This window comes from Molothrus aeneus, chromosome Z (assembly GCF_037042795.1).
Source record: "Molothrus aeneus isolate 106 chromosome Z, BPBGC_Maene_1.0, whole genome shotgun sequence".
Taxonomy (NCBI): domain Eukaryota; kingdom Metazoa; phylum Chordata; class Aves; order Passeriformes; family Icteridae; genus Molothrus; species Molothrus aeneus.
The window spans coordinates 21,618,169-21,637,619 of record NC_089680.1 but is presented as its reverse complement, the minus strand read 5'-3'; the positions used below and the strand labels follow the sequence as shown (position 1 = coordinate 21,637,619).

The 19,451-nt window shown below is 39.2% G+C and overlaps 1 protein-coding gene across 1 annotated transcript in view; it reads right to left on the bottom strand.

Moving 5' to 3' along the window:
• The window catches only part of MLLT3 (MLLT3 super elongation complex subunit), a 120,083-nt gene that overhangs the window by 43,234 nt on the left and 57,398 nt on the right, over positions 1–19,451 (bottom strand). The window contains exons 3-5 of the mRNA XM_066569574.1: positions 19,057–19,139; positions 14,120–14,263; positions 1,866–1,985 (exon numbers count right to left, since the gene is read on the bottom strand). Coding sequence (XP_066425671.1) covers positions 1,866–1,985; positions 14,120–14,263; positions 19,057–19,139 — 347 coding nt within the window. The remainder of the gene's footprint in view (positions 1–1,865; positions 1,986–14,119; positions 14,264–19,056; positions 19,140–19,451) is intronic.

Below are 19,451 nucleotides of genomic sequence, written 5' to 3'. Positions count from 1 at the left end.
AGATATTTATGAGATAAAAGGACAACTGCTCATAAGTGTGTGTTCCATGTTGGACAGGGTAAAGCAATGACTGCTGGGGGGAGAGGAAAAATCAAATATCCACATGGACTGACAAAAACCAGTGTATTGATAAAACACCTCTTCCCACTATTAAAAATTCTAAGGATGGAATCCTGAAATGTGATGTATGTCTAACCTCCTCAGGTTAGACTCACATAGCTGCACGGTATGGGCCAAACTCTCTGCAGATGTTTGAGTTGCTTCAGCAAAAAATGAAAGATTTCAAGCAACATGGATGAGTGCAGCAAATACACACTTCACCCTCCTTCACTCCATCACATTCCACACTTGCCGATTTTCCACATCAGATGGAAGTTCACTAAATACAGTTTGGAAAATTACTTCCCAGGTTTACACTTGCTCACAAAAAACTGAGATTCAAGACTTACCATAGTGTACAGTTACTAGGCAGAGAATTAGTACAGGACTCAGTATCATGTCAGTACCGCCCTGAAGTCCTTCTAGAGGTGTTTGGGTTGCTTATTAACCCAAGCCTCAGCACACCTACTTTGGCATGGAAAGCAATGCATGAGTGAATCAACATTATAGCGGACTCTTTAGAAGTGATTGGAAAATGAACTCTAGAGACCTACTAACCAACATCTCACGAACCCCTATTAGAGATGGTCAAGTGTCAGAGTAACTCATGTTTGGGATCCAGTCAGATGGAGATACATCCTAGTGTAACCAGCAGCACCTTTGCTTCAGCACCAGGTGTACCCAGCTTCTTTCCTTTGAGGCATTAAGCACTCATTTCAGCATCCCAAAATAAGCACCTTCAGTTTAATCCTCAGATTAAACCTCAGCATCTCATTAGGAAAATAACCACACTTCCATATATTTTTCAAATGTTGCAAGACCACCTGCATTACAGATGGTGAGGCACTGATGTACAATGCACACCAGAAAGAGACATGTCAAGGAACATTTTTTGCCTGCTCTTGCTTATTATGTATCCCTACCAGCCTTTCTTAGGCATACCCTTAATTCATTACCTGACAATTCTGACAAGGTACAAGATTCGGCACAGAAAGTGAACATGAAAGTTATTAATAAAAATGCATAGTGCCCCTTTAAGTACATGCGCTGCAAGATTAAGTGACATACTTCAAATCTACAAGATTCCACAAAAGAGAATGAAAAGCCAAACAATTTAACAGAATGGAGAAAAGGGTTGCATTGTATTTCTAAGGTGAATAAACAACAACATGCTCCTTTATCTTCCCATACCATTAGTTCAGATTGTCAAGAAATTATCTGCTATTTCAGAAAGGTTCATTTGTATTACTCAAGAGGTTCCTTGGACTATACCTTTTTACATTTGAAGTTGGGGATTCAAAATTTGATGTCCTAGAGACCAATGACACATTGCTTTCTTTGAAACATCTAGGAAAGAATTAACCTCTTAAATTTAAACAAAACTAAAAATCCTAAAGAACACAGTTTCAAGTCTACACAAGTATCTTGAAAAATGCTTAATAAATGAAATTATTATTATAGTATTATCTCACATTCTTTACATTTCCATAGATCACACTTCCATCACTGTAATCTTCTAACACTACAAGATACCATTGCAACTCCTTCTGGAACAGGAGGAAAACAACTGTACAATTAATAAAACAAGAGAACCGTCACCAGCACCTGTTCTCACAGCCATTCTGAGTAAAGAAATGTCAAGACCTGCTATCATTAGCCTGGCAATTAAAACATTGCAAAAAACACATAGAATTTTTTTTAAATTAATTTAATTACTGGGAAAAAACACTTTTGGCTCAACTATCTTCTAGCGAAATAAGTCTCACCTTTGGCCCGTGAGATGATTTCTTCTTCACTTCAGAAAAAGACAGAGAGTTACTGGGAAGGCTGGGGAGATGAAGGCTCTGCCCTGAAGAAAACGATGTGCCATCTGACATTACCATCATCTGTTGTAAGAGGGAAAGCATGTCAGTAAAACATTACCAACAAGAGCAGAGTTTCACCTGCCTAGCAAATCACACTGGTAGGAGAATAAAAGTCCAACAAACAATATCCATGTTTCTTCTCAAGAGGGGGTAGTTTAATGAAATCACACTGATAATCAATAATTCATTTTCCCCAAAAAGAATCTGGTTTTTTCCCATTATATTAACTGATAAGCAATCTCCCTGCCTGCATCCTGACTCATGAGCCTTCCAGCCTATCCTCTCTCCCTTCCCTGAGTGGCAGAGGCAGAGTGAGTGACCAAGTATCTTCACCAAGATTAACGCACCACAAAGATACACTGTAAAAACAGATTGATGTTTTAAAGTAAAAGCAGTATATCTTTAATTTCAGCTTCTAACTTCAGGTTTCTGTCTTATCTAGAGTATAGAAAAATGTGTGCTGGTAAGCAAGCGACAGTTTGCTGTTAAGAGAGTCTAGCTCCCTTTCTTGATATTGAAGACTTAAGTACAGACAGATCATTTCCAGAAAGCACAAGTAAATCAGCTATTACTGAGCAGTCACCTGACATGTAAAGGTTATTCCATCCATCTCTGGGAAACCCAGTTAAGATCCTGTCTTCTGCTACAGTGCTGCTGTGTCTGGATTTTATGATTCCTACCACAGCCATTCATTTTCTATTGTTTCAAGGCTCCAAATGCTAGAGACAGCTTACCTGTCTGACAAGCCCTGCAAAGCTGGAAAGAAGATGCAGAGCTCTATACCTGCAAGGAAACATGTCTCTCTTCCCGAAGGTTCCCATGCACAAAGTGACACCAGTTTTGTGGATTTCCTACGTGGTTATCCTTGCCTCTTCAGATGACCAAAACATCCTCTTACTCAAGGGACAGGAATGGGCTGACCCATCACATGCCTCATACACATTACATTAGAAATACTGGGAAATAAAGGACACAGATATGTATATTCCAATGTTACATCTCCAAGTCAGGATGATCTTTTATTGCCTACAGGTTCCTGAAGACAGGTTTTCAATTAAAAAAAAAATATTTAAACACCACTCAAAATGAATCTTGTTGCAGACCACTTTGCTTCAAAGAGACATGGTAGCTTGGGGAATATTAAGAGACATGTCAAGGTAATTTTTTTTTTTATCAGCCTATTTTCAACACTCTAGGTAGATGCCAAAGGGAGAGGAAGAAGGCAATTAAGCTGTTCTGAACCAGAGTCTGACAAAAGCCAAAGCTCTGAAAAATCATCTGTCCAAAAGCAATGACATTCTTCTTGAAAACACAGCACTTTTGATTGTAATTAGCTATTATGAATCACAATAAGTGATCCTTTAGCAGGAGAAATACCTTTTTATCTCTATTTGCCAAGGTCTTTGGTTGCATTAAACTCAACTGAATACAAGAGAAGGCACAAGCTAACAAAGAACAATCAGCCAGTAGGAAAATCTATAGCTACGTGCGTACCATAAACCTGGGCAACATGTAGAAAAAAATGCATATATTTAGCATTACTTTCTCTCATAGAGGATGTCAAATGGGTGTTAAATAGTACTGCTTTTTAAGTCAAACTCTGCAGTATTTTTTAAAGCCACAGATTTAATAGAATATATCATTTGTATAAAATCAAAGTCATTTGATTTTATACAATCAAAGTTACTTACTAATTACAGAGTTTAAGCAGATATTTTATTGCCCAAAATAGTTTTGTTCATACATTCATATGATAAAAAGATGCATATCCATGTAGAAGAAAAATTTAGTCAGGAGAATAAGGGTTTGCCCTGAAATTAAAACCAAAGAAACAAAATCTCTGCCAGAAATTCTTTCTCCTCATGTTTGAAGCTGCCATTTTCTCCCTAAAGCATAGAAGTCTGATCCACTGAAACAAACTCACTGAGATTTTACCACTGCATAAATTTTCTTTTTAAAATTCAGAAACATTTCAGTTTAGAAATATTCATATATTCATGATTGTACACAGGCATTCTTAGAAAGCTGACTTTTTTTTCAAAGTGTATGGACTTCTAAGATATCTCAGTTTCTGGCAAGTATTTGGACCATTAACAGTCTCCATATTACAGACTATTTCAAAACAGGATGGCAGTCTACAGAAAGATTTAGAGGGGTGGGATGAACAGTATAAATACCATGTGAGGTTTGATTCGGCAAATCTAGTTACAAGAGAAAATAAATCCTGTAGTGGTTTTAGAAAATAAAATCTGGACATAGCAAACCATGAACCCTAAAAATTTCAGTGTATTCAATCCTGCAGTGTACTGAAGCCCTATAAAAAATAGCAACTGTAAATTCAAAATTTTAATGTGATTACCAACGCATTCAGTTAAGACAGACTACAGACTATACCATCTTTGAAGCTGACAAAAAGATGACAAGAGACCAAAAGTCTCATGTAAAATTAACTCTTCGGCCCCTATGATAAAAAAGGCACACTTATCTTCCAAACAGATTTCTGACAGAAGTATATGCTCCTCCTTAAGTCCATTATAACACTAAAAAAATTAAAAAGAAATTACTTCGACCTCTCAAAGAAAGACATTAATATTAGTGCTAAATAATGTCCAATATGTTTGTTTTCTTTGTCAAGATTATCTATGTAGAAAGCCCCCAAATTACCAACACCTTTTTGATTTAATATGCATTTATTTCCACTTTGGCTAAATTTAGGGAAGTGACAACTATACATCCAGTTTAAGTTTATTGGAAGACCTCAGCTGAAAGAATTACAGCAATTTCTGCAGTGGGTAGCTGCCCTGTGTCCAAGCATTAGTCAAACACAGAATCACAGGCCGGCACATGTACTTCTGCCAGCTTTCAGAGTAAGTCCCCATTTTCACACTGCTTCTACCACACTGGCAACACACACTGCTTGACTGTGGGAATATATATGTGCTTCTATTAAACCAAGGCTACACAAGGGAATGGTATGCTCATTCCCACCTTTTCCACCAAAAATGGAAAAGGTGGGAATGAGCATACCACAGCAAGACACTACTGCAGCAAGAATGCAAGCTCACTGATAGCATAGCAATAACTCTCCAGCACAGCTTATATGCACTTTCTAAACTTTTTTCCTTCTTCCTGCATTGCAATTACCCTGCTGTCTTACACCTGCCTAGAGATACAGCTCAAGAGAAGGGAGGCTGTAGCTCATGCTTCAGCCAGGCAGCAAAGGACACCAGGAGCTGGTACTTGGCTGGACTGACAATGAATTGCTTCAGTGACAAAAGCCAGGAACATGACTAATTCTTCTTGGTCTCTTCTAAAGACAACAGCTAAGTGGGATCAGCCAGACTGGTGGAATAAGACATTGACTGGTGTCAATGAAGCAAGGTGAGACTACAGCAGTCATTAAGTCAGTTTAAACAGCCATATAACCACACTCTGAATTCACCAATATGCAAAAAATGAAGTTCTAGTTACAGTACTGCTGTTCCCTCAAAGGTTTTGCTTGACTTTATTTAATAGAGCAGAGATCTAGCTAAACTCAAAGCTTGCCTTTCTTGGGGCAAATGGCAACAGTAATACACTGTGTAAAAGTAGGGCATTAGTTGAGCTTGTTCACAAATATTTTAAGTGTTTTTAAAAAGTGTGCTTTATGATACTTGGCACTGGATAAGCACCTGAAAGATGGCCAAGGAGAACACTTGATTTCACCATTTAATACCAGGGTACAAATAACACAGGAACAGCAGAATAGACTGTATGGAGAAACATGTCAAGGGAGGTGATTGTCCCACTCTACTCTGCACTGGTGTGGCCTCACCTTGAGTCCTGCATGCAGCTGCAGCACCTCAGCACACGGACAAGAGTGGGTGAAAGGCAGCTGACATCACTTGACTTGTTCAGCTTAGAGAACAGAAGGCTGAGGGATGACTCTACTGCAGCCCACAACTTCCTCAAGGGGGGCTGCTAATCCCTCTCACTGCAATCTAACTGCTCTGCTGGTTCTGATATCTTGCCTCTAGTTCACCAAAAACTCACTTCACTATCCTTCAGCTGTTGAGCTTGCATTTAAAACCTTTGTCTACCAGTTGCTTTAAATGAAAAACAATTTTGCCAGGGCAAAAGAAAATCTACTTTTTACTCAAAACCAGTGCATAGAGGAGATCCACTGATATTCACACTACAGGGTAGGAATAATAAACCTGAAGTGACCAGTATCCATAATATCTGAGCTGTTGGCATCTTAGAAGCATAGAATGGTTTGGGTTGGGAGGGACATTAAAGATCATCTTGTTCCAATCCCCATGATGTGGGCAGGGACACATCAGGTTGCTCAAACTGCCATCTAGACTCCAAGGAATGGGGCATCCACAACTTATCTGGGCAACTTGTTCCAGTGCCTCCCCACCCCCACAGTAAAAAATTTCTTCCTAATATCTAACTCTCTTTCAGTTTGAAGCCATTCTCCCTTTTCCTAACAGTACCTGCCCTCATACAAAGTTTCTGTCAGGGTATTTCTAAGGACATTCCAATCTGCTACTCAAGACAACTGAATGCTATGGAAAGAAAAACTGCCATGCATTTAATTAAAGTAGTTCCATGCACTTCTGAAAAAAGGAATGGATCAGGGAATGACTGTGCACTACTGATTACCATAATATAATCAGGAGCCCTCCTCCACAATTCCTCTTCCAGCAATTTGGGGAAAATTATGAAATTGCAGTACCTAGTGAATTATAATAGCTTGTATTAAACCTACTAACAATTGATTCTGAAGTTTCCTTACAAAAAAGAAAAAAAATGATATTTTGGAGACAACATTTATCTACCAATACATGCTTGACAACTTGGAGTACCTGTGTACCCAAGAAAAACTTATTATAGCTTGTATTAAACCTACTAACAATTGATTCTGAAGTTTCCTTACAAAAAAGAAAAAAAATGATATTTTGGAGACAACATTTATCTACCAATACATGCTTGACAACTTGGAGTACCTGTGTACCCAAGAAAAACTTATTTTCAAAACAAAACCTTGCTTTTCATGTCCTTATAACACGAGGAATGTGGAACAATCTTAAAATGCTCCATGGAAAGCTGATCTTGTACTGCCCATTACTACAAATGCACAGAATTGCAAGGTGCTGCACCTGGGCCAAGGCAACCTCCAGCACCAGTCGAGGCTGTGGGACAAACAGACAGAGATGCAGAGCAGCCCTGGGGAGAAGGACTTGGGGGTGCTGGTGGATGGGAGGCTGGACATGACCCAGCCATGGGCACTCACAGCCCAGAGAGCCAAACGTGTCCTGGGCTGCATCCAAAGCAGCGTGGGCAGCAGGGCCAGGGAGGGGATTCTGCCCCTCTGCTCTGCTCTGCTGAGACCCCACCTGCAGGGCTGCATCAGCTTTGGGGTCCCAGCACAGGAAGGACATGGAACTGATGGAGCAAGTCCAGAGGAGGGACACTAACATGGTTAGAGGAATGGAGCACCCTTCCCATGAGGACAGGCTGAAAGAGTTGGCGCTGTTCAGCTTGGAGAAGAGAAGTTCTGGGAAGAGTTTATAGCAGCCTTTCAGTACCTAGCTACATGAGAACTGGAGGACAACTTTTTAGCAGGGCCTGTTGCAACAGGATAAGGAAGAGTAGTTGGAAACTTAAATAGGGTAAATTTAGACTAGCTATAACAATGACATTTGTTATAATGAGGGTGGTGAACCACTGGAACACACTGCACTGAGATGGAGTGGACACCCAAATGGACCTGGGAATATTGATGGTCAGGTGGATTGCGCTCTGAGCAGCGTGATCTAGTTGGAGATGTCCCTGCCCACTAGATAACGTGTAAAGGTTCCTTCCAACTGAAACTATTCTATGATTGTGCCAACCCTGACACATAGGATTCACAGCTCTACCACCACCCATATATATTTACTCAGTCAGGAACTGTGTGAGCTAGCACAGGTCCAGACCAACACAATTTCCTTATTAATCCACATTCGAGCTCCTGCAGGTGAATGAGCCACTACCAAGAATCTGTTGTGCATCTCCTAGTTTTTCATTTTCCTGAATGAAAGGAGGCCATCAATAAAACTGCAATAATCAGATCCACACCAAGCTACCTGTTGCAGATTCATTTACTGAGCTGCTCATCAAAGAACACCTTTGTACAGCATGCTCAGAACAGGCAGCAAGTTTTACGACAGTATGCTGCAGAAAAATTCCAACAGCATTTTCAGTAAAAGCTACAAGATACCTGTTAGAATTCTAGGAAAAATGAACCTTTACTACAACATTTCTGCAGCATTCATCATGAATTATACCCATCATGCATCAGTAGCAGACAACTGGACCTCTTTGGCTCTGAGTTGCCACACCCTGTATCATTTTACAGTGACAAACAGGTTCCTACACATCACTTCTTTCAACATTAAAGAGTACATCTGAAATATGGGGGGCAAGTAGTAATGATTTTAAATGACCACTGCAACACTAATAGCTAAAGTCATGATGAGGAAAATAAAGTATGAAAATGAAAAAAGTATGGACCCCAGCATGAGCTGTGCAACATGGGTATGCGGACCTATATTTCGAAATTCCAGAGGATAACACACTGCTAAGAAAAAACCTAGCAGTAATACAAGTTCCATCAAGGGTGAAGTTCCAAAATGTAAATCACTAGCTAAACAATACAGTCATCCTGAACAACTATAATTTATAATTAAACAAATATTTTAAAAATTTTTAAAATTTTACTTTGCTTGAAAGTAAAGTAATATGTAGTTCAAGAAAATTCAATTATTTAAATATAAAAAGCACAAGATTAAAGATAATCACTTCCTTAGAGCAGCATTATACCTGAGGCTGGTTCTGGGTAGAAGCCAACTATTCCAACTGATACAGTGGAATTTGCCAGGAAATAGGGAGGATGGAGAAAAGAGGGAAATCCCCACAATTTCATCTTCATTACACGGATTATGAACATAGGTTTTAAAACTGGCACTATGCAGACATCTCAACTGACTGAAAAGACATTTCTCAAACATTAAATCATAAAACCACAAAGATACAAAAAACCCTCAAACAACAGAATGCAGTGGGTTTTGGCAAAACCTACATTTTTACCTTGATAATTTTCTCTAAAAATTGCGTCCCTCTCAGAGTAAGTCTTTGTCTCTCTCACTCATTAAAAGATTAACTGTCTTTAAGAAAAGAATTGTCTTATTACAGAAGCCATGCACTTACATTTCCTAACAAATTTTATAGAAAGCAACAATTTGATAGAAAGGACTCATCTGTTGCTAAATAGACTAATTTCTACTCTAAAAGTGACCTACTTCTTGCATCCTTTAAGCATGAAACCTCAAACCATTAACAGCCTTTTGCATTTGTAATAAAGCAGCGAATTTTACTATGTTTGCCCACAGTGATAACTGCTCTCTAAGGGGCAGAGAAAAGTCTTTTCCTTTAAGGAAAGAAAAGCCAGCTATTAAACTTTGTCTAGATACTCCTGGATTAAGCAACTAATTTTGAGTCTCCTGCCAAAAAGGCAGAAATTTTTAACTTCCAATGAAACTTGCAAAACAATACAAATATTTTTGTTTATGCATTTGCAACTATGAGAGAGAGGTCAGTATCAAACTGCTATCTTAATGTAGACTGAAAATATTTTCACTACTTTTTCCTGCAAGAATTGAAATTAAGTTATTTGTAACATCCTATTCAAACAAGTGATGCCTGAGCAAATATTTTCTTCCAGTGGGAAAATTTAATTCTACAATGTTAGGCAGCTATCATTCAGCATCTTCAAAATTAATTTATTTTTACTAGCTCACTAAACAGACTAGGTGTAATTTTCAATTTTTTCTTGCAATTGAAAAATATGCGAGCCAAAAAAGCAATAGAACCTATGCTACTGACAATATAAAATACATAAATGGATTCAGACTCTATTTGTGTTTTCCATGGGATTCAGCACTCAAAATCTACTTCAAATTTTAAGGTTTTTCTCAATCACTAAAATTCCCCAGGGTCAGTTTTCTTCTGAAATCCATATGCAGCAACCCCCGTGCCAACTCTTTTTCATCAGGGTCTCTCCTATTTTAAGGCTGAAATTGATCACAAAAGGTGACTGAAAAATCTAGAAAGGAACAACGACACAATGGTCAACACTTATTGGTGTTTACATGATCGGAACTTTAATCCTACTGTACCTGCTCAGGCATAATTTTATGCTGTGCCTAGAGGATGAACTGTGTAGGAGACTGCATGCATACAGTTCTTCCACTTCCAGTAGCTTGATGACTTGCTTGGTAAGACACAGATCAACTAAAAGTAGTCACCTGTATCCAGGGTATCCTTGGGGATTTCAAGCAACAGGTTGCTAATCCAAATAGGTACACATGTATACCTGGTAGCTACGGATGATGAGGCACTACACTGAGTAAATGGTACAGAAAATTCTCACTGGCATCATTTGCACAGCAAACCTTTGTAAAAGGAATGTCATTCAGAACATATATATACACAAAGGTATAGAACCTAAGCAATGTATGGTTCCATTGAAATTGTCCAGTGTAATTTTGAAAATGTTTTATTTCTTTTTTTAATTACAAGAATAAGCCAACTGAAAACAGGTGAATAGTGGAGATGGATTTGAGCATAACAGAATCTTTTCAAGGGGCTGCGTGAAGTTCACTGTAAAAACTGTATCTTTGAAGGTGGAAAACTTTGCCAATTGGATATAGCCTAAGACGGAACCAAAGGTTTTTATTTATGTTCCTGATCAGAGAATCTCTGAAGCCAAATCAAATCTTTCTTCTAAGGCCTGAAAATGTAACTACCTCTTGGAAAAGAAGTCAGCAAGTTGGTGAACTCCTAATAATAAAGACTGACTGCACATTTATGCTTCAATTCTGGTGATATCAAATAAAATGCTAAGATGCAAATATTCCACAGAACTAATCTACACGATTAGTGCTACCCTAAATGTCCTGCTCACCGAACTCAAGTGCGACAGTGGTCAAGCTGTACTGCAGTTGAGTTCTGACTTTTTAATCACCTGTGGTATCCCAGTGTTACTCTTACTCTCTCAGTGAGCTACAGGATAGCCAGTCAGACCTTACTGGACAGGAAGGATGGAGAAGAGTAACAAAGCTTTCTTAGCCTGAAAGACAGAAGAACAGTGGCTGTAGCAAATAACCTGGACTAGTTCACATTTTGGAGGCCACAAGGTACATGTGTAACAGAAAGGGGGAGTTAGGAGCATCCAAGAGATAATTCAATGAATTGCAGCAAAAGACAAACACAGAGGTAATACTACACTGAATATAGCAGCACGCAGGTACCAGGTGAGCCTACACCTCTCCCTCTAGAATATTACTATTTGTAATATGCATATGTTTATGCAAATAAGAAATAATCATGTTTTGTAGTTCACATCAGTCAGCCCATGTAAAAATGGACAAAAAGGAATCAGATCTGGGTTTCAAGGTGCATAGAAATTAAGCAATTTAGACCATTATTTAAAAGCATGTAAGCAAAAGTCCACCATGTTAAAGGATTTTACTCAATGCTACCACTCAGTGTTTTACATTAATTCATTTTGAAGGACATGAGCTTAATTTTGCCAGATTCCTTGCCTATCAAAATTCAGCAACCTGTTACTGTTAATTTTTTCTTGAATGTAGCCACAAGCTAGAAGTATTAATTGTCTGGACTTATCTGTAAGTGCAAAACCTATCTCATACTTGACTACCCTGTAATGCTTTAATGCTTTTCTCAGCCTAAAGCATGGAAATTACAAATGAGTTAACGCTCTCTGTAGAACAGACAACAGACTGAACTCACACACTTCGAAGGGAAATTCAGCTTTTCAGGGTTTCTACAGGATTCAAAAAAGTTTCAAAAGTATTCAAAAATACTGTTTACAGTATTTCATAAAGCATAATGGGCTTTTCAACACCAGGAGATGTAAGCCCTTCAGAGAAACTTTTAGGGACAAGACAAGACAGAATGCTATTACATTATTTCTGTCAAGCTGACCAGATAAACTTCCAGGTCAGAAAGTCCACAGAGGGATGCAGAAAACTGATCACTTAATGAGAAGGTATTAATTTCTTAGAATGAAATTGGAGGAATGGAGAAAAAGAAAAAGCCATGCAGTCTGAAGCATCCAGAAGACAAAAAGCAATGAAGCTATGTATTTTAAGAATGACCATACTGGTCATTCCCTATATTCAGGGAAAGAATTTGATCAAAACATGCCACATTTTGTTGTTCACACTTAGGCAACATTCTTGCTTTTGTTAACTCAAGAAACCTAAAATTAAAAGGTTCAGAAAACTACCAATAAAAAGGAAGCTTCCTATTTTAATCTTTTTAACTATTACTCCTCAACTCCAAATTCTCTGCTGGCATTACTTAAATTTCTTACACTTGTGCTTAAAATTTATCAATCTTATCCAGTCTGTTGTTAACAAATATTAAAGCAATGGCTCATGAAGTTTTCCAGAATGCAATCTCGATGTTTTATTTGCAAAAACATTAAAAAGACTCTTGCACCTTATAAATGCAAACAGAAAACACTGCACATGCTTATATGTAAATGTAACTATAGCTGTAACAGTTCTGGTCTTCAGGAGGCCAACAGGGTCTTTCAGACTATACATGCTACTTCGTTTTGCTTTGTTTTCAAAGATTCTCCTCAGCAGACTGAAGATTCTCACACTAGCTCCCTCTTACCTCCAGCCCAGAACCAGGCTGGTTCAAAATAAAGATAGGCACTGGCACTACACTTAAAATTTCACAGCATGAAGGCTTTCTCAACATCTCTATCAGTGACTTGGTAAAGGAAGCAAAATACACTCATGCAGTCTGCAAATAACAGTCAACTGGAAAGTGAAGCATCTGACACTTCACAGCAAGCAGGGCTTGCAGAAGGGACCCAGGCAGTCTGGAAGAATAGGCTAACAGTAAAATATAATAAAATGAGGACAAATGCCCAATAGCAATAACTGCCCCAACAAGGCAGAGCCCTGCAGCCAGGAGGCTCGGGCTGTAACACAGCCTGGGCGGGCCATGAGCTGAGCCAGGGCCCAGGCAGCAACAAGGTGCCTGGGCAGCAACAATGGCCATCAGTGTCCCAATTCCTGTGAGGTGGTCACAGCCCTGGGAGCCAGGGGAGGCTCAGAACTATATCCTCTGCTCGGGTTTTTGTCAGATCCTATCTACACACAGTTTGGATCTCTTAACACAAACACCACCAACAAAATAGTGGGAGGTAAGAGGAGGTAACTGAGACCATGGGGCTGGAGACTGCAGCGAGAAGCAGCTACAGGCCTAGGGCTGGCTCAGGTGGAAGGAGGGATGGCTTCAGGGGCATCCAAGGGGGCTTGAGCTCCTCCATTCCCTCCCATCAGCATGGCACTGATCACAGGGAACAGAGGAGACACAGGCTCTTCACAGTGGTGTGTGGAAGGAGGCAAGAGGCAGCAGCCCAGCCTGACACATTAAAGGCTTGGGCCCATAGCAGCGGAGCCGAGCCCAGGGAGAGTTTCACACCCAGCAAGGAGGGGTCAGGTCCTGAGCAGACCTCATGGCTGAGCCTCCCATTGTCCCTGACAGAATGAATGATGCTGTCATTGTGTGAAACACAGAACAGTTTCACAGACAAAGCGTAAACCTAAAGGTTTGGCCTTTTGGGCTCTCTCATCCCTCCAAATGGGCAAATTTCCTTTTGGCTTTTTCACATCACTTAATTCTGGCAACACATAAAGAAGTCAGTACATTTTTCTGATTCAGACTGTGCAACATGTTACATAGATTTAAGAATGTTTGTTTATAGTTAAGAGTTTTGACTTGTTCTACCTTATAACTACTAAAATCATTTTGCTTAATATAGAACTATAGAACCTCTTTCAATGAAAGATGTTTTATTTTCTTATTACTTCCATCACACTATGATGTTTTTAAGGAATGCACATGCTCATTTGTTTACCCATTCCACTTTAAGACATGTACCAAGCTTGTGTATGAAATTAATCACAAAAACACTTCACTTAATTTCACTGTTAGGTCAATCTTTCTCATTGTACTAATCATGCACCAGCAACAAGCAGCAAAATCTTTATTGTGATGGCTTTTGACATGGGTGCAGGACTCACCCCTCCTGCCTTTAGCAGCTTTCTTCTGAATTCCTCTGTCGGGTTGTTGAATGTGAGCTTTTCACAGCGGAGGTGATTTACAGGTGGGTGGCCTTCAAGGTGCAGGAATAAGTCATAGTCAAATCGAACTTTCTTAGGTTCTTCCTGAGGGTTGAAAATAACCAGATAGAAACATCTAGCACCAAAACTAACTAAGTTGAAAACAAAGGCTACATAAAGACTGTCAATTAAAATTAAATAATTTTAAATCATTCTCTGTGTTCTCAGACACACAAGGTCTTACCAAATTACGGAATTTACCAAATGTCAGCTGAGCTACAGTAAATCAGAGAAGCTCCTATTAGCCCATGATAACACAAGGTAAAATGCATGAATTTCATGAAACCCTGACAAGGCTTGCTTGACACTGTTAAGTCATGTTTGGCCCAGGCTACAGATAGGTACATAGGCAAGTACCATGGTTCAGCTGACACAAGGTAACTCAGTCAAAAACACAATCACATTTCTGAGCCCTAGAGAGTACTGAACATAGTGGAGTAAGTTTTGAACACAAATTTCTCCACAGCAGCCAAACAACTGATTTCTTCGCAAGTTATAGAAAGGGGGAATTATGAATCTGCTGCAACCAACTACATTTGATCTCCTACTTACAGGGTCTGCTCATTTCTTAAAGAAACTTCATTGTCTTGAACAAGTGGGGTCAGATAGATTTCAAGTTTCACAAGAACTTTCAAGCAATTAAAATTCTCTGCCATTGCAGTGAAAAATTGAAATTGAATGTTCCCTGTACCAATACAGAAAGAGAAAAAACACAAAAGGCAGATTTATCTCAGGAGAAATTACCAGTGCTCTAGTGCCCTGGGAAAGCCTCAGCTGAAAAAGGAAAGTGGCTGCATCAAACAGACTTCAGTATCTTCTATCTTGTAATACAAACTAAGTCCATTTTGTGTTACACATTTACACAGTCCCTACTAGAAGCTGTATATGCATTAAATGCTTTTTTAAGATACTATCAAGCAGCCCTTCCTCCAAAGGTCCTGATGTGCAATGGAAGTCACCAAATCAAGCCTTAGGAAAGAATAAAAAAAAAATTCATCTTGAAAAAAGTTTCAGTAAAAAAAAATTCAAGTTGAAAAAACCATGAGGGAAGGGAAGGAAGAGATACAGCAAAACCTTAGCACATATCCAACACTGCATGAAATTAAAATACATGTTCTGTTCAGTGACAGATGCTTTAGAAATTCACATTAACCATGCTGAATTTTGAGATAGGATTCCAAGTATGGGAAGAACAGAAAACATAGAAATCTCAGTTATTTTGAAGGTTAACTCAGAAGTTTCAAACACTCAGCCAAGAGACATCCTAATCTGTCCCATCTCTAGACTTAGAGCACAAACAATAAAAGGAGACCTGAAGTTGTCTGTTTCTGAAGACAAAAGAAAGCAGTTCCCCTAGATGAACTTTTTTCACAGTTCTGACAGTTCATAGAAATAAATGACATCATAGAAATAAATGACATCATTTTCAAAGGCAAACATGGATGATACTTCTTGTTGTTAGAAATATTAACATGATTTTGTGCAGAAAAAAATTGAAGCAATTTATTCCCTGATCTGCTTAGAAAACAGCAATGTTGCTATAGGCAACATGTTGGTACCAGCAGCTTTGCCATAAAAGCCAAGTTGTAATAATTCATGAACAGTAGTCTTCAAACAATTTTCTGGAAAGTCAGGTGAACATAACCAGTGAATAAAAAGCAGACTTACTACACAAATGACCATCAGTACCACTGCACTGCCATTATTTCAAAATGGAGGAGATAGAATGTGCTGCAGTTTATGAGCCTTCTCCTATATGAACTGCATTTTCCAGAGTAGGAGTCTTTGACCTAAAACCATTCTTAAGGACATTGTTTCAATGACTAACAACCATAGCCTGCTGTTGCTGAATTTGGGAGGAGAGCTTGGTTGTAATTTCCATAACTCTTTAAAGCTTGGAATATTTTTCTATAATGGCGAAATATATATATTAAATTTTCCACCAATTTCTGTTTAGTCCTAGAACAGGATCCTCTGTGGCCCAGGTAGTTTCCTGTACCCTTCCTTTCTCTATCCATGAGGGTATTTTCTGAATCAGAAATTCAGCAGCTGTCTACCTTTAATAAATGATGACGGTATGTCTCTCCTTCCTCCTTCTGTCTATGTCTTCCTTTTCTGTATTGGAGTACCTGTGAACTGCTTAGGGGGGAAAGAACAGCTGAGCCTGGAAAAAGTAGTAATTTGCCTGCTCAATTTTTGTGCCACTCTTCCTTTGTATTGCACCCAGCCCAGGGAAGCACATGCTGCTGCAGCTGTGTGACAGACTGACTGACTCACAGTCCAACTGTTCCTCGTTGTATTACATGAGACCAACAAGGGGTGAGGGATGTTTGCAAACTTCCTAATTCCACATGTTCCTTGAGGGTAAGGCAAGTTGTAATCACCGCTGCCCTCTTGATCTCAGTCTAAGCCACAACTTCTGCTGGGGAACACCAGAGACTTGCTGTCTCCACACTCAGAAAAAGCAGCCACAAGTCTGGTGGAAAACAAAAAGAGAAATATTGGGCAGGAAGCTTTCTGTAGAGATGCTCAATGATTGACTCACTGTCTTCTACTTTGTCTGTGGGATGAACATCATCTACTTTGTCTGTGGGATGAAGAGACTGGGCTGATTTTCATTAGATTTTCTGAATGAATCAAAACAGTTTCCCTAATAGTAAAAGGGCTAAAAAGCATACAAAAAAGTCTGATCAATTCACTGAGCCAGTTCTGTTTCATTTTCAACAGCAAACATGATAAATCAAGACCTGCTCTTACAGATTGATACAGGGAACATGTCAGAATTACCTATTCAAAACCTAAAACTTCCAAAGTGCCTGAACAGAATTACCCACACCTCACACCTTAACAGGGCTTTCTGTGAAAGATAAAACAATACACACTTAAAGACACCCATAGCTAACCCCAAAAGAAATTTTAGGTGATCAAGGTTTCAGAAAAAGTCTTTCAAAATGCATTTCTATTTTCTTTCTCTTTTAGTCTTTTACAAAGTATTCAACACAGTAAAGATATAATTTTGACTTGATTAAAATAGTAATTTCATTATAATCTTGATAATATAAAATAAACACAGGTATCTTTGAATCGTGTTAAGTACCATAACAGCTCCAAGGCACATGACATATAAAGGGAACCTGAATAACTTTGTATATTAAGGTAGTGTGCATTAAACTTGGCAAGATTTTGCTCTTTAATTTCACACAAATCCAGTTCTTTTTATCTGTACTAGTTATTAGTAATGCAGACCCCGTTATGTACAATTAAAGAAAACCTCTGTATTTGCTATGTGAGAGACTCACAAGAAGTGCAGCAACTACTTAGGATGTAAGGTATCACAATAGCATAAGTTTTGCAGAATGGCACTAGATTTGGCTTGAGTCTGGTAATGTTGAATATAATGAGTACTCACATGCAGTCTAAAATAATGTTTTTTAACAGATAAAGGATGCAAGATTAAAAAAAGACTGTTTTGAAAGATCAAAACCGGAACCAATTATAAAGATTTGTAGTACTAAATAGTACAATGTAATACTAAAATAGAACAATTCCTTCATTAGATAATCAACATAATCAAGACTGGTGTAATTTCCTCAAGTTTAAGTGGCTCTTTAAGCATTAGTTAAAGTCTGTCCACTCTTTAGCAGGGCTAGTAATTCTTCTCAATAATTATATTATTCTTCTCTTTTTCAATAAGGCAATTTTAATTTCAAAGAGTTATCTCCTAAATACTGTCCACCAGTAGTCTATATTGGATGCAATATTATTTAACTTCCCCATCAGTGCCTTGGATGAAGGGGCAGGTGCCCCCTCAGAGAGTTCACTGATGACACAGAGCTGGGAGCAGTGGCCGATACCCCAGAGGGCCGTGCTGCCCTTCAGAGGCTGGAGAGAGGGGCAGAGAAGAACTGCCTGAAATTCAACAAAGGCAAATGCAGGGTCCTGCACCTGGGGAGGAAGAACCCCGGGCACCAGCACAGGTTGGGGTCTGATCTGCTGGGAAGCAGCTCTGAGGAGAAGGGCCTGGGGTTCCTGGTGGACAGCAAGCTGTCCATGAGCAGCAGTGTGTCCTGGTGGCCAGGAAGGGCAATGGTGTCCTGGGGTGCACTGGGAAGAGCAGTGCCAGCAGGCTGGGGGAGGTGATCCTGCCCCTCTACTCAGCCCTGGTGAGGCACAACTGGAGTGCTGTGTCCAGTTCTGGGCTCCTCAGGACAAAAGACACATGGAGAAAGTCCAGCACAGGGTGACAAAAATGATGAGGGAATCTCTTTTAGATGGAAAGGCTGAGAGAATTGAGTCTGCTCAGCCTTGAGAAGAGATGACTGTCAGGGACCTCACTGTTAACAAGTATCCAAAGGGAGGGTATCAGATGATGGATCCAGGCTCTGTTTGGTCATGCCAAGCAACAGTACAAGAGTCAATAGGCACAAACTGATGCACAGGAAGTTCCACCTGAACATGAGGAAGAGATTCTGTAACGTGCAGTGATCAAGCACTGGAACAGGTTGCCCAGAGAGGTCATAGAGTCTCCCTCATTAGGGATATTCAAGAACTGTCTGGACACAATCCTGTGCCATCTGCTCTGGGATGACCCTGCTTGAGCAGGGATGTTGAACCAGATGACCCCATGTGGTCCCTTCCAACCTGACCCATTCTGTGACTCTGTGAAATACAATTACGCAATTTTACATGTTACAGTAATACTGGGTTGAGAAACAGCATTGATAAAGATAGTTTTAAATATAATTCTTAACCAAGTTTACAAATTGAAGTTCAAAACTTAAAAAAAACCCTCACTTCAACATGATTTTTTTTCTTATGAAAAACATGAGATTCCATACCTTGTTTTTGAAGTAAACCTCAATTGGTAAAATGAAACCAGCATATCCAGATTCTTCAACTTTGTAGGGTGGGTCCTTGCACACTGAAACAGAGAAAAAAACAGTATTTAACAAAAAAAATTCTGAAATTCATAAACAAACTACACGAGTAAATCTGTGACAATAGTTCTACGTGGCACTGTTAAAAAACTGCACACATGCAATAGGATAGATCTGTGCACAACTCAACCTGAATTTTGCAGGCAAATTTTTCTCGCCTGCATAAAACCTCCACTTTATGGATAGGAAATCTATCTCAAATTTGAAAACTTTATTATTGGGAAAGGGGAGACATAACACAGCACTTCATCATATAGTGAAGAACATTAGGAAGGTTAACTATGGTATTATGTTTA